The 15,000-nt window shown below is 36.5% G+C and overlaps 2 protein-coding genes across 2 annotated transcripts in view; both read left to right on the forward strand.

Moving 5' to 3' along the window:
• LOC136835685 (uncharacterized) overlaps window positions 1-10,512 on the forward strand; it is a 28,622-nt gene extending 18,110 nt beyond the window's left edge. Inside the window, exons 12-19 of the mRNA XM_067099541.1 lie at window positions 1,839-2,001; window positions 3,625-3,745; window positions 4,188-4,281; window positions 4,606-4,738; window positions 4,856-4,976; window positions 5,354-5,471; window positions 6,068-6,269; window positions 10,388-10,512. Coding sequence (XP_066955642.1) covers window positions 1,839-2,001; window positions 3,625-3,745; window positions 4,188-4,281; window positions 4,606-4,738; window positions 4,856-4,976; window positions 5,354-5,471; window positions 6,068-6,247 — 930 coding nt within the window. The 3' untranslated portion in view covers window positions 6,248-6,269; window positions 10,388-10,512. The remainder of the gene's footprint in view (window positions 1-1,838; window positions 2,002-3,624; window positions 3,746-4,187; window positions 4,282-4,605; window positions 4,739-4,855; window positions 4,977-5,353; window positions 5,472-6,067; window positions 6,270-10,387) is intronic.
• Window positions 10,404-15,000, forward strand: part of LOC136838008 (uncharacterized) — a 9,367-nt gene continuing 4,770 nt past the window's right edge. Inside the window, exons 1-5 of the mRNA XM_067102875.1 lie at window positions 10,404-10,514; window positions 11,592-11,788; window positions 12,352-12,550; window positions 13,018-13,167; window positions 14,816-14,931. Coding sequence (XP_066958976.1) covers window positions 10,404-10,514; window positions 11,592-11,788; window positions 12,352-12,550; window positions 13,018-13,167; window positions 14,816-14,931 — 773 coding nt within the window. The remainder of the gene's footprint in view (window positions 10,515-11,591; window positions 11,789-12,351; window positions 12,551-13,017; window positions 13,168-14,815; window positions 14,932-15,000) is intronic.

A 15,000-nucleotide genomic window follows, 5' to 3' on the forward strand; every position in this document is an offset into this window, starting at 1 on the left:
ATCATAAATCTTTTCATTATGAAGAGTCCCCATCAGGAGCCCCAATGCTCATGGGTCTTTTCTAATTATATATATATAACACTATATATATATGCAAATCAAATATAACACTATATATAAGACCCTATATATATTGACATATGTTGGGAAATACTGTATATATATAGATAACTCTGAATATGTGGTATATATAACCTACATAGTCATCTAACATTTGATGAACAATTATTCACAACACACACATTATAAGATATTTATATATATATAATGCTATATATATTTTCTAATATATATACTCAACTTTTCAGCCCTCAATACTTCTGAGATTAGAAAAGAACTGAAGATTAACTTTTGATATTTATTTTTGTTCTGATACTCTGGATACGGATTCGAATGCTGCTACCAAACATCTGAATTACTTCATATTCCTGCATTTGGATCTAAGGCTTTGTAGTGACAAGCGTATCCAAAATGTGTGGTTATTATAATTACATAGGTATCTGGTATAAAGTGACCAGTAGTTTCTATAAACACCTGTACTGGTAACAGCCCATCATCCTTTAGTCCAGTGGCTCTTAACCTTTTTCAGTGAATGCACCCGTTTCAAATTAGCAGTCAGTTCTCGCACACCCTGAATTGTTGAAATAAGAAGAAAATTATTATTATTATTATTATTATTATTATTATTATTATTATTATTATTATTATTATTATTATTATTGTTGTTGTTGTTATTATTATTATCAATGATTTTATTTAATTTAATTATAATTTTTAATTTAATTAAATTTTTATTTCTTTTGCAGAAAAAAAGTGTATAAAAATATATTTTGCTTTAATTATTCATAGCCTTCTTGCACCCCTTAGGTACCGGCTTCGCAACCCCTGGGAGTGCGAGCACCCCTGGTTAAGAACCACTGCTTTAGTCAAAGCTTTATTTACAGTTTTATAAAACTCCGCCGGGCTTAATTTGTATTAATGACAAACGAAGAAGCAATTACGAGGTGTGAGTAACGGCCCCAAGGCCTTGATTACAAAGGGTCTTTACGGCTATAAGTCAAATAAAAATCGTCGCTCTCATTCCTGAAAATGGTGTAAATGTCATAAATTTTCTTATTATTAACACGTTTGGCGTAAAAGAAAACTGATGTGATTATGAAACATTCCTCTCATCGAGCGTTTATTGATTCAAATGTAATTTATCGTTATTTAAGCCAATTATCAGATAACCAGGGAAGCTCTTCGTCGTTGGTTAGAATATCAGAGTATTTCAGCTCAGACGCTTTTTATCTTGGTCCCGTTTTCAATATCGCCCTTAACCGGTTACGACTGCAGATGATTTGGAGATAAATCACAAATCTTATACTTTACCTTAATCCATGGTAATTCTACAGAGTGCATATGTACATATTCAGTCACTCAAGTTCCAGAACATTGCCTTGTGATAATCGTCTTGGCCAGACCATTTTTCACAGAGCATAATTTTTCAGGGGAATTATTTTTTTTTTTAAACCGATTGATTATTTTATAAAATATGAGATTTTTCATGTTTTATTAACAGTTTGTTAATGCATTGTTTCGTATTTCGATTTCGGCCAACACGATCCTAAAAATGCCCATTTCACGAGTTGTATTTACATAATTTTAGAATCATTTTCAGACGTAAACACGTACAGATTTTGCTTGTGGTGGAAGTAGCGTCTGAAAGATTGAAAACAATATACAATGCATTCACTGTTTTTCCGAATCTTTCTGGATATATTGGTGAGGAGTCTAACCAACATAAACGGTTGTTTAATGAAAAGCATAAAACACTCAAATTCCCTCTTTTATTTCAGGTAAAGACAACGGACCACCGACCTCAAGGGCAGGACACAGTGAGAGAAGCGAAGAAAGAGCAAGTGTTAACGACTGAAACATCAGGAGAAACAGACGTGAGAGAACTGAATGGATCTTTTGCAGACAGTTTGTGGTTTGCAGCTACTATGATGATGCAGCAAGGTAAGCTAATTATACTCTTCGTTCAGTTATCATAAAAACCCCGTTTTGGCGGGAGTTGGGTTAGTGCACCTCACGCGGTACACTTGAGGTATTACTTACGATTCTTTGCAGCGTCCCTTCGGCCCCTAGCTGCAACCCCTTTCATTCCTTTTACTGTACCTGCTTTTATATTTATTCTGATCTATCTTACTTTCCACCTTTTCCTAAATATTGTTTATAACTTTATTTTTAGCGCTGAATGACCTCATTCATGGACCCCAGCGCTTGGGTGATGGCCTAAATTTTATAGTAGGCTACTCCAAAAATTAAGTCTACCTTAGTTTAACCAGACCACTGAGCTGATTAACAGCTCTCCTAGAGAGGGCTGGCCCGAAGGATAAGACTTATTTTACGTAGCTAAGAACCAGTTGGTTACCTAGCAAAGGGACCTACAGCTTATTGTGGAATCCGAACCACATTATAGCGAGAAATGAATTTCTATCACCAGAAATAAATTCCTCTAATTCTTCATTGGCCGGCCGGAGAATCGAACGCGGGCCCAGCACAATGCTAGCCGAGGACGATATCGACCAGTCCAAAGAGGAACTATAGGCTACTCCATTTACGAAAATGAAAGTTATAAGGGAATTTCTTAAGGACACAAACAAAAACATAACATAAATAAGAAGAGACATCCATCCATACATACAGTTTACACACTTTATGTAAACAAAAAACTAAAAAAAAAAAAAAAGAACAGTTGAGAATAGCAAAGGCTGAGCACCCTCACCCCAAAAGACCTGCTCAGCATATGCAGGTATACATGAGTATGTACACGTTTTGAGAACAGGTTTTCTCGCAGGCAGTTCCTGTTTAACGTATTTCGCATGTAGTGTCTGCTGTTTTAAGACAACTCGGTTCACTTGGAAAATAATTGTCTTAAAATTACAGGTGTTACATTTATGTGCATCTGCATTCAAATATATATATATATATATATATATATATATATATATATATATATATATATATATATATATATATATATATATATATACATTATATATATATAAATTTATATATATAAATTCATATATACATTCATATATATATATATATATATATATATATATATATATATATATATATATATAATGTAGATGCACATAAATGTAACCTCTGTAATTTTCAGACAATTATATATAAATATAACCTCTGTAATTTTCATATACAATTATATATATATATATATATATATATATATATATATATATATATATATATATATATATATATATTTATGTGTGTGTGTGTGTTTGTGTGCGTGTGTATGTATGTATATATAAAAAGGGGAATCACCACCCAGGTAGCAAGGTACTATGTTTAAAAGTGAAATGAATGGTGCCATTATGTGTCAGGTGGTCAAACACACTGCTGCAGAATATTCTGCATAGATGCATGACATCGCTAAAACCATGGAAATTTTCCCCACAAGGGAATTTACCCACAATTCAGCAGCTGCGTATAAATTGTGGAGTTACTTACGAAGAAGCAAGTTGGTATGGGCCTATTAATGGATCAATAATGTAATTAATAACAATGTAAGGACTGACAACGATTACTATTTTTACTTCCTCCTCTTAGGTCAAGATGCAGAGCCCAAAAGCGGGCCAGGAAGAATTGTTTTCGGGACTTCCTGGATAATGTCCGTGGTGCTCTTTGCAGCCTACACGTCCAATCTGGTGTCGTTTTTCACTGTTACTAAGTGAGTGTTAACATCGTTTTGTTTTGGATAAGAAACTATTGGTCTGCCTTTTAGTAACTCATTTAATAGACAAATATCTAACAGATAGGTAATGTACTCATTTCGCAGACAATCTTTTAACAGATAGACAAAAACTTTTCCTAGTATTTCAGTAATTAACAATTGATGACTTGTGAAACTATTCCAAGGTGAAAGTCATTATGTTTCTCATATTTACATACTCAGGCTGTGCTATGATTTTTGTTGTTATTACCTTTTAATATATCGTGTGATAGAAATGTGCATTTCTCCTTCATTTTAATGCTTATTATTATTATTATTATTATTATTATTATTATTATTATTATTATTATTATTATTATTATTATTATTATTCATGAAGGCTCCAACAACCGGGAAACCACAATACTGCTCGTTCATTAGCCTAATCATTTCCATGCAGAATGACGCTACCTTTCCACAACCTTGCCGAGCTTGTGAACACCGACTATAAATTTGGCACCAGAACTGGATCTGTTTACATCAACAACTTCGAGGTAATTCCATGTTCCTTTCAGTTTTGTGGAGAGTAGCTTTGATCAGGAAAACTAGCAGGAGGATTTATCAAGAAATGTATACTATTTTCTGACATACTTAGAGATTTACAAGGGACTAAAGAAGTCTTTTTATTTGGCGCTCAAACAACATACTGTTTCAAGTTGAATAGCCATTAAAATTCCCAGGGCTAGTTAACTTTCTTATATGTTCACAAATACGTGTTCTTAATAAGTTTTGTGTATCATGGAAGAACAATTTTGCAAGTGTCATCATTGTTTTTATATCGATGTATCCCAAAGACTGAAATTATATTACTGTAACAGGTATCTGGAAACGAGTACGCGACAGCGTACCGAAAGTTGATGTCCTTCGGTAAAGATGTCTTGATGCCATCTTACGAAGCTGCCCTCAAACGCACCCTTGAAGGGAATTACGCCTTCATCGGAGACTACGTCGGTAAGCAACGTAGAAATCTTGACAGCTACAGATCTTTAGCAATTCAACTCATGCCAATACAGTACTTAGATTAACAGGCAGATAATTATACTTTTCAGTTTGTTTTTCTCTTTCCAGTTCTAGATTACTACCAAAAGAAGGACTGCAACCTCGTTCTGTTGAAGCAGCAACTTTTTGAGACTAAAAGCTCTCTTATTCTCCCGCGGGATTCGCCTCTGCTACCAGCTGTTAACCATTTGTAAGAGAAATTTGCCTTTAAAGACTTCTTTAATTAGTCACAAGATAGTTTCTTCCTCTTGTTCTTTTCATTATGATCAGTTTTTTTTTTTACTATCTTTACATAGAATAAGATAAAGGGAAGAATAATTATGTTAACTAGTTTATCGTCTGCGTTTCCTTAACGATAGCTCCAGACCTCATCTGTCTTGGCTGTTGAACACGCCCCTTGATAATAATATTATAATAAATACGAGCTTTTGTTTTTAATTGAAGTATTAACATTAGACAAAAACAAGAATACACATATAATGCAATAAATGTAACTGTTTTCACAAAAAGTGTAAAATAAAGGTACTCAACGACATTTCCAAAGTTGGACATTTGAATTTCCCCCAGTATGGCGCTCATGAGCGAGAGCGGTATCATGGAAAAACTCCGGAGCCGGTGGTGGCGGGCTGAGACTTGTGATGAAGGGCTTATGGTCACTTCCTACGAAAGCATCAGTATTCTCGAGGTAACAGTTAACCCTAGTCTAAAGTAGGCCTATGATATTCAACCGTGAGAAAATGCAATTCACTTCGGTGTCAAGAAGTTCTGACTTTAAAATGAGCAACTTATATTAGGATGATGGCGGCTAAACATTGATGTTTAGATATCAATGTCTGTATGTCTAGATGAGGGAAATCTTTGGTAAATTGGTAACTTATGTCTTGTTTTTTAATATCTCAAAGAGTACAGTATCATGACTTTTTATATCCGAAAAAAAAATCGCAAAAGTAAGATGAATATTTATGCCGATGAATCAGTATGTAACTAATCTATTTGAGACAAACTTTTCATCTCATGAACCTCAATTGGTAATTTTAAGCGTTGATATAAACGTCATATAATACAAGCTTTTAGAATTTCAGTCTAGCCAAAATGAATGATACTGTTGAATGATGAACTTTTTCTCTGTTTTTGACAAAAAAGAATCAAAGTCTATTCATTTGTTTGTTTTACTCTTCAAGGTATTCTTTTAAGGGGAGAAATTTTTTTAATCTTCGCATGGGAGTTATTCAAGCCCAATCTTCTTACTTCTTTCCCACTAACAACAATTTCCTCCGACAGGTGTCGTCAGCTCTCCTGATCATGGCATTTGGAGTGGTCATGGCGGCTGTTGTGTGCATGTGCGAGTTCTGCCGTAGCAAATGCAAGGCAAAAACAGTGCTGCATCCCAAAGAGACGAAAAGCGGACAGCGCATAATCCTTCCTCGTCAAGAGCCGAACAGTGGAATGAATTCGTCTTAAGAATAGAGAAACTGCAGAAAGAGTAATGTTTAAGCTTATTAAACATCGAGACAATGTAGCATTACAATGAACGAAAGGTTATGAGTCTAGAGTTGTGCCTTGTTTACATGGTATAAGCCTCAAGATTAAACCCTGAAGTTACCAACGATAGGGTCAATAGAGTTCGAGTCTCCAAAACTAGGCCTAAGATGAACAAAGAGTCATCAAGTGTTTTTCTCATTTATTAGATCATTTATCTGCCCATTATTTCGAACTCTCTCTCTCTCTCTCTCTCTCTCTCTCTCTCTCTCTCTCTCTCTCTCTCTCTCTCTCTCTCTCTCTCACCGGCTCTTGATCCATGCTTGTAAGCCTTGTCGTACATTTTTTTCAGATAAAATAATATCACCTTAATGTCTTGAAACTGCTAATGAAATTTACATACCCATCGGAAAGTAGTCTATATGTATGAATATAATTGTGGTAATCATAACATTCACGTGAAGACGTTACGTTGACTTTTCCGTGAGTCACTTATTGTGTCGAGCTAGACCAATCATTTTATTTCTGTGAATATGAAGAAATTCGTTTGTATTTATGTTGTGCATATAGTTGTTATCGAATACTGTAACGTTAATAATATCTGAATGGCATTGCCCGTCGTTAAGAAGACATCATAGTAGTGTTAGTAGCAGTAGTAGTAGTAGTAGTAGTAGTAGTAGTAATAGTAGTAGCAGTAGTATTAGACAGTTAGTAGGCTTTAATTTACAGACAAGATGTTAAGTTCAGTAAATAAACTTTACTAGTTGTCGACAGTATGTGGTGCTTCAGGATCTAAAAGATATATTATATATATTTTTTCTGTTGATAATTTTAAAAGGGAATCTGAAATAAAAAAAAAGGATCACCCATTCAACAGCAAAATCATTTCATATCCTCACCATCGTCCGGATATCTCTTGAGCCGAAATAAAGAAATATGCTTAAAACTTAATTATGTATTGAGGGTATCCCACTGAGGGAAGGAAAGCGGTCCGATTGAGCAAAGGGATCGAATTGCATCCCAATACACAGGGCTTTTTTTTTTTTACAAGGAGTGACTCACTCACGATCAGATACGGCGGCGTCTCACCCGAGTAAGTTCCTGAAAACCTGATTTCGTAAGTGAAGGGGATGTGAACGAAATGAACTACGCAAAGAGATCTTACACTTTATATATATATATATATATATATATATATATATATATATATATATATATATATATATAAATAAAATAGAACTGTTCACTGATAATGATGCAAGTGCCAAACGCATCAATTCACAAATAAACAGAAAATTTATGGAAGTGCAGTCCCCGCTACATAATCGCATGATTACCGCTACGGGATGCACAAGGAGCAAGTGCTAGTGCTGGTATAAGGCCAACTAAATCAACAACAATGCTTGAACACCCATTTACAAGCAACGACGGGAAAAGGAAGACCACATTACGATTGCTAACCTTAATCGTAACACTTGAATCATAAGATATTTGTTCCTACTTAGTTTATAACTAATATAGCAATAACATCCACATTCCAAAACTTAATGCACACAATCTCCTACGATACCACGAATGAGCAGGCGTTATGCCAAGCCGCATAATCCTTAAGCTTAATAAAACGCCAAGACAGTCTACTGTTACAATAAACAACACGGCAATAAAGGCTAGAATTGTGCTATGCTTGAATGGTATATAAGCCTTAAGATATTTATCCCCGCAGTTACCAGCTAGCGTTTTCGTAATTTGACAACGCACCCATGATGGCTGCACAGTCTGCCCTCGAGTTACTTGGCTGAGTTAACTTATCTTTGGGTGGTTGTGGTATAACGTTTTCCTCGCCGTCATATTATCAGCAGTGTTGCACGTAAGTTGGACGATACTGTTGCTATTTCGCCATATATTTGATGTTACTGAAACGAAGTAGAGGGGAAGTATAGCCAATAAAGATCAGGGAGCCGTCCGAACCCTACCGCCCGGTCCAAAAGTGGCACATTTGACATTAGTGTTGTCCCATCCCTAATTTATATAAACCATAGAATAAAGTATTTATATTTTGCACATTCGGTGGCGATTACACTAAATGTTAATGTGAGCACGTTCATGGAGTAACATACGGTTGAATTATTGGAATACTCATTACTGTGTAGTATAACTCAATATAAAATACGAGGATGGGCAACTTGACTTTTAAATTTATATTAAGTGTACCCCGAAAAAAAAACTTTGGACATCCATACTGTAGATGGATTTAACATGATAAGATTCTTATTCGCCGGTAACTGCAGAAGAAAAGTATGGCTGTCTGACCAAGATTATTAGGCATATGTACTGTAGGCCTACCGTTGCCTGTATTTCAGTTATCATTGGTGACGTTAAAGAAATCTAGTGTTATTTTCGTTATACACCAGTGTATTTTTATGACAATTCTGGTTAAACGAATTTGCCGTTAATGGTAGCCAGAATAGCAATAACTGTAGTTTAAAATAACACGTGGTACAAAATCATGTAGGATGGCAGCTACTCGGCCAAACCCTTTCCCCTCAAGTTGAGAGCAAATTTAAAACAATCAAATAGCTCTTCGTCTCTCGAGAGAAACAAGCACTTCCGTTCGAGAAATCGACTTCCTTTGCTACTTGTGCTTTTATTGCAATCAGTCTACACTGCGTATGATCTATTTCTGCTGAACTTCGGCCGATTGTGTACAAATGATTGTGACTGTTGAGGCCGGGATTACCATGAGTTTCACTTATGAATCTGAGGATTACCTTGGGGGGATTATCAGCGAGTTAATGAAGGTGATAAGTAAGTTTTAGGTTAATTTCTCGTAATTCATTGGGAAGATAAGGTAGGGAAAAATCATGAAAGCTGATGCTGACTGTCTTCATTTGTGTATCATTTTTAGCCTTCGTAATCTCTGTTCTCTTCTCAGAAAGATAAGAGAATCGACATATCAATACATTGCGTAATGTTATAGTTTAATTAAAGACCATCAGGCAGTCTTCTATTTCATCATAATCCACCCAAGATAAATTCTCTTAAAAGAGGCAATGGGAGATTTCTTCAGCGCACTAAAGGGAAAGCTTCTTAAAAAAAAAAATTCTATAAGTGAACTTGCAGCAGCTATTTATATAGCACGTTGCCCAGACGGAATTAGTCAGCTACCGGGAAAACAATAGGCTGCAACGGATCTGAGTTATACCATTGCGTTTTATTAAATACACGACCACATACACACGCACACACAAATACACGTGAGCGGTACTCTGTAACTGCCATATTCATACTTTAACTATTGAATTGTGGACGAGCTCCGCGTAAACAGAAGGTTTCTCAGCCCGTCGAAGCCTTTCCCCGCCCCCTTACACACACACACACACACACACGCGCGCGCTCCACCGTTCACTTTTGTCTAGCAGAGTAGCAGGTACTCTCGTGCTTCCCTGATCTTAAGCCCCTTCCTTTCAATTGCCTGTCACACCATATATCCTGTACTTCCTATGTCTTCTTGTCCTTCTTCTGCCTATCCTCGTAAGAAGGTACTGCAGTCAATGCACTCCACATGGCGCACTGTGGGCACTATAGAAGAGCGTCTACAAAGTTCCACTTTTTAGCCTTGTACTATACTTTTATCACCGACGTCTCTAACTATTAATTCTTGTGCACCTGTGAGGTTTTAGAGAGTTTTACTCTGAGATAGCTCCAGTAATTCTTAGGTTTGACTGTCTTCCCTATTTAAACATATTGACATAAATCAAAATGATTCGCCTTAAGAAAGATACCAAAATCAGTATCTTATCATTTAACTTAAGTTTGTACAGACCTGTCAAAGAGGAATATTGCAAGCACAGATTCGTGTCTTACATGAAAGAGGTTATTGTACACACACGCACACATACTGTATGTAAATTATATTATATATGAATATATATATATATATATATATATATATATATATATATATATATATATATATATATATATATATATATATATATATATATATACTCGTATATATATCGTATACTGTATACTAGTTCAATTTACAGAATGTATTTGAATCATAACGCTCTAGTCCGAAAAATCTGTAACTTCATAACACCAGTTTTTTTTTTTCCTCAGCTGTGACTGATCAGCAATGTCATCAAGCAATGATAAATCCACCCGTGAGTTATCTCCCGCCTTGGCGGAGCTTTGCTCCGATTATTGGAACTGGAGGATGGCTGACTCACCAGAGTTCGCATCAGCGGTGAGCAATGAATCTAGTCTCTCTCTCTTCTTCATACCAAATTCAAAATTATATTCGTGGCTTCTGATCGGGAGGCGCGTCAGATTATTGAGCTCTCTCTCTCTCTCTCTCTCTCCCAAATTCAAAACTATATTGGTAGGTGCTGACTGGAAGACGCGTCAGATTATGGGGCTTTCCTCCCCCCTACTCTCTCTCTCTCTCTCCCAAATTCAAAATTATATTCGTAGCTTTTAACTGAGAGACACTTCAAATCTTTGGGCTTTATCTCTCTCTTTACACCAAATTCAAAATTATTTTCGCAAATTCTGTCTGGATAGGTTATTGGGCGTTATTTTTCTTCTCTCTCTCTCTCAAAGAAATATATGACTAACGATCAAGGCATTACCAAGCAAACAGTTCAAAGCACTGCCTACGAATTTAGTAACAGCAGGTGTCCGGCCTTAACTGCAAATGGCAATATCTATGACGGTAAATATTTCGTAAAATGTTCAAAATGCGAGTACACAAGTGGTGCCAGTATTAACTCTTCCAAGGATATTGTGAAATAATTCAGCAATTTATGTCTTTTGCTTGACTTTCAGTACAAGCAAAGAAGAAAAGTTACGAAAGATATCGTTTCTGAAATTGTCCTAAAAGGATATTTTCATCATGGTTTGCGTTTCCTCATCAAATGAACACAACTTAGTGACTCATGCGAGGTTGGTGTGACCCAGAAATGTCGTTTTCTATGGACTGGTATAAAGGGAAAACTGTTGTATTATGCAATAATATTGACACACACACACATATATATATATATGTGTGTGTATATATATATATATATATATATATATATATATATATATATATATATATATATATATATATATATATATTATATATTGTGTATATATATACATATATATATATATATATATAGAGAGAGAGAGAGAAAGGGAGCAAGGCCAATGCCCTAGATAATGTGAATGGTGAGTGCAGATTTTAACTGCCTCATGCATCATCGCACTGGAAATTTAACATAATTCATGATAATCATAATCGACATTCTTTTACTTACCAGTGCGCTATTTCCTACAGGTCGGTATCCGGGACTACGATGACCAACTCGATGACCTGTCATTTGAGGCCCACCAACGACGCTACGACCAGTGCAAAGCTTTTCTCGCGAGAGCTCGAGACCTGGAGCCGCGACAGACTCTCCAGCAGGACCTCGCCAACCTGAAGACGTTCGAGGCGGAGATACGGGCATACGTCGATGGTTTCCGATTTCAAGGGTGAGCACAACGGTAAAACTTTACTTTAGTTGCGCGGCTTGATTCCCGCCTGTTGCCAACTGGGGAAGGTAGGGTGGTGGTGCCTCCAGTGCACCTCACGTGGTGCTCTGTAGGAATTACCCGAGGTTCTTTGTATCGTCCCTTCGGTCCCTAGCTGCAATTCCTTTCATTCCTTTTACATTACCTACATTCATATTCTCTTTCTTCCATCTCACTTTCCATCCTCTCCTAACAATTGATTCAGAGTGCAACAGTGAGATTTTCCTCTTGCTACATTTTTCAAACCTTTTTACTCCCAATTTCCGTTTCAGCACTGAATGACCTCATAGGTTACAGCTCTTGGCCTTTGGCCTAAATTTTACGTTACACTCCATTCCTGAAATCCAAGAGTTAATTCATTTGCATTTCCAGAAGAGGAAGCCTCCTCACTAATTAGCTTCATACCTCCACCAACCTCACTTTCAACGCTTCCCTAAGAAACAGGAGATCAGCGCCTGCCCTATAAGCCTACAGAGACCCAGGACGACTTTAACTTTAACATTAAGACACCATTATTTTCCAAGGTTCCTGATGCCGATAGGATACTCTGAAGGCGTCCACGTGGACTTCGAGCGCCTCGTATCCTACATGACTCTGGAGGGAGTATCGGACTTCGAGAAGGTACTGGCCAGGTATCGGCAGCTCCCGAAACAGATAGATCAGATCATCCTGCTCATGAAGAAAGGAGTCGAGACGGGCGTCGTGCACCACCACATATCTATGGTGAGAGTCTCGTTATAATGTAACCGTCGTTCAACGGCGGTAGATAAATATCATCAGGCCCACGTTGGTGCTATGACTGGAATTGTGATGAAAGTCATATTTATCTATTTATTTATTATGTGATCATTTCATTTGTTAATTGTCTGGCATTTTGTTTTATTTATGATTATTTATGTATTCATTTATTGATTTAAATTATATTTTTCTATATCTATCTCCTACATTTTTAGTTATTTGTTTTTTCACTATTTATTTATTTACTAATTTATCTACCTATCTGTTTATTTATTTATTTACCTGTCTGTCTATTTATTTAGCCATCTGTCTATCTATCTATCTATCATCTATCTATCTGTCTTCCTGTGTATTCATTTGTTTTTTTTATTTATTACATCTTTATATTATTTATTTATTGAATTATTTCTCTAGTTAATTAACCGATTAATTATTTATTTATTTGTGTGCAGAAAGGAGTTGGACAGAACATCGGCCGTTTCGTTGTGAGGGACGCGACCAAGAGTCCCTTGTGGACTCCCTTCTCCCAAATTCCGGATACAGTAACGAAGGAACAGCGAGATATACTCAAGCAGAAGGCCACAGAAGTCATCGCGCAACAGGTACTGAAAACAATACTGCCCTAAAGTGGAAAACTGCAGTATCTGCAAAATTTTCGAAACTGAGATATGCCACCTTTTTTGGCTCGTGGAACCCAGAATACACAAGTTACTACAGTTTCAGAGTGATTCTTCGATCCTTTATTTAGGGGGTCACATTTGCAGTATCTGCAAAATTTTCGAAATTGAGATATACCACCTTTTTTGGCTCGTGGAACCCAGAATACACAATTTACTCCAGTTTCAGAATGATTCTTCAATGCTTCATTTAAGGGGTCCCATTTGCAATATCTGCGAAATTGTCGAAACTGAGATATGCTACCTACTGGGCTCGTGAAACACAAAATACACAATTTACTGCAGTTTCAGAATGATTCTTCAATGCCTTATTTAGGGGGTCCCATTTGCAGTATCTGCAAAATCAGTAGTAAGGCAAGGGAAAACTGCAGTATCTACCATTTTTCTCAGTTTTGTATTTTTTGCAGATACTGCAGTCTTGCGTTTTAGGGCAGAATATCTGACGGTCAGTGTGTCAGTATGTTCATATGCTTTCTTTAATATGTCGAGTCTTTCATCTTAGCCCATTAATTCTTACTGAAAAGCAATGGCTGCCTTCTGTTACTTCTTTACTTTTGCATTTTCACCATTTCTAAATCCCGTAGTAGGGGGGTGTGGTTCGGGACATCAGTGTACCTTACGCTGTGCACTGTATGCGTTACTTATGGTTCTTTGCGGCGTCCCTCCGGCCCCTAGCTGCAGCCCCTTTCATTCCTTTTCCTGTACCTCCGTTCAATTCTCTTTCTTCCATCTTACTATTCCACCCTTTTTAGCAACTGTTTCATAGCACAACGGCAAGGTTTGCCCCCTGTTACATCTTTGAAAGCTTTTTACTCTTAGTTTTCCTTTAAGTGCTGAATGGCCTCATAGGTCCCAGTGTGTGGCCTTTAACTTAAAAATTTATACCATTTCTAAAATAAAGACACGTAATTCATTCGAGGTTGGTATTTTTGAGAACATCGGAGTTCACTTTCGTTTCTGCGTATTTTCTTCAGAAGCAAATATTCCCATTACAAAATGGATGGCCTACGGCTGCGTTTGCATCAATAGTCAAAACATAATTATTGTCTTACCGTTTTCATGCGTTAAGTGTCCTTAACGAATTATTGAGTAAATGAGGAAGGGTTGTTAACAGATGTGAAAGTGCTAGGTCATCATTTTGTGCTTGTGAAAGGAATAGGAAACGATTGAAAAATATTAGGTAACAGCATTTGTTTTATACAACCTCGTTATTCTTATCGCTGCCCATTTACAAGCCACGTATTTAAGAATAAATCTTCCTCATTGGCAACTTGCATTTCTCGTACCTTTAAGAATAAAAGAGTTGTAAAATCGAGTTAGAAATTTATCATTAGTTTGCTCTTTTCTAATAATTGACCTCCTCTTTCTGTGTTTCACATTACCCTCTGTTCCTTCTTTCAAATGAACACCACATTCTTTGGAAGCTTGTATTTCAAGTCACGCCGCTGTGGGCTTGTTCCGTATGAATTTGGTTCACCTTCTGAATAATAATAAGTGTGGTAATAGTCTTGAGGTTCGTTGAGAGAAAATACTAAATTAAAGAAAGTTTCCCGGCTTTATTTCACTTCTTCAGATTTCTCCAGCCTTTGAGAAACTAAGAGACTACGTAGACAACGAATATATCACTCGACCTGATATCGCCGTGACCAGTCTCCATGAGGGAGAGGCCAGATACGAACAGTTACTCAAGTAAGTGATTGGAGACTGTGAGAAGTCTGTTACTTAGTCCACCAATACGCTGGTCTTTTGGTTGTGACA

This window comes from Macrobrachium rosenbergii, chromosome 4, assembly GCF_040412425.1.
Source record: "Macrobrachium rosenbergii isolate ZJJX-2024 chromosome 4, ASM4041242v1, whole genome shotgun sequence".
NCBI lineage: Eukaryota > Metazoa > Arthropoda > Malacostraca > Decapoda > Palaemonidae > Macrobrachium > Macrobrachium rosenbergii.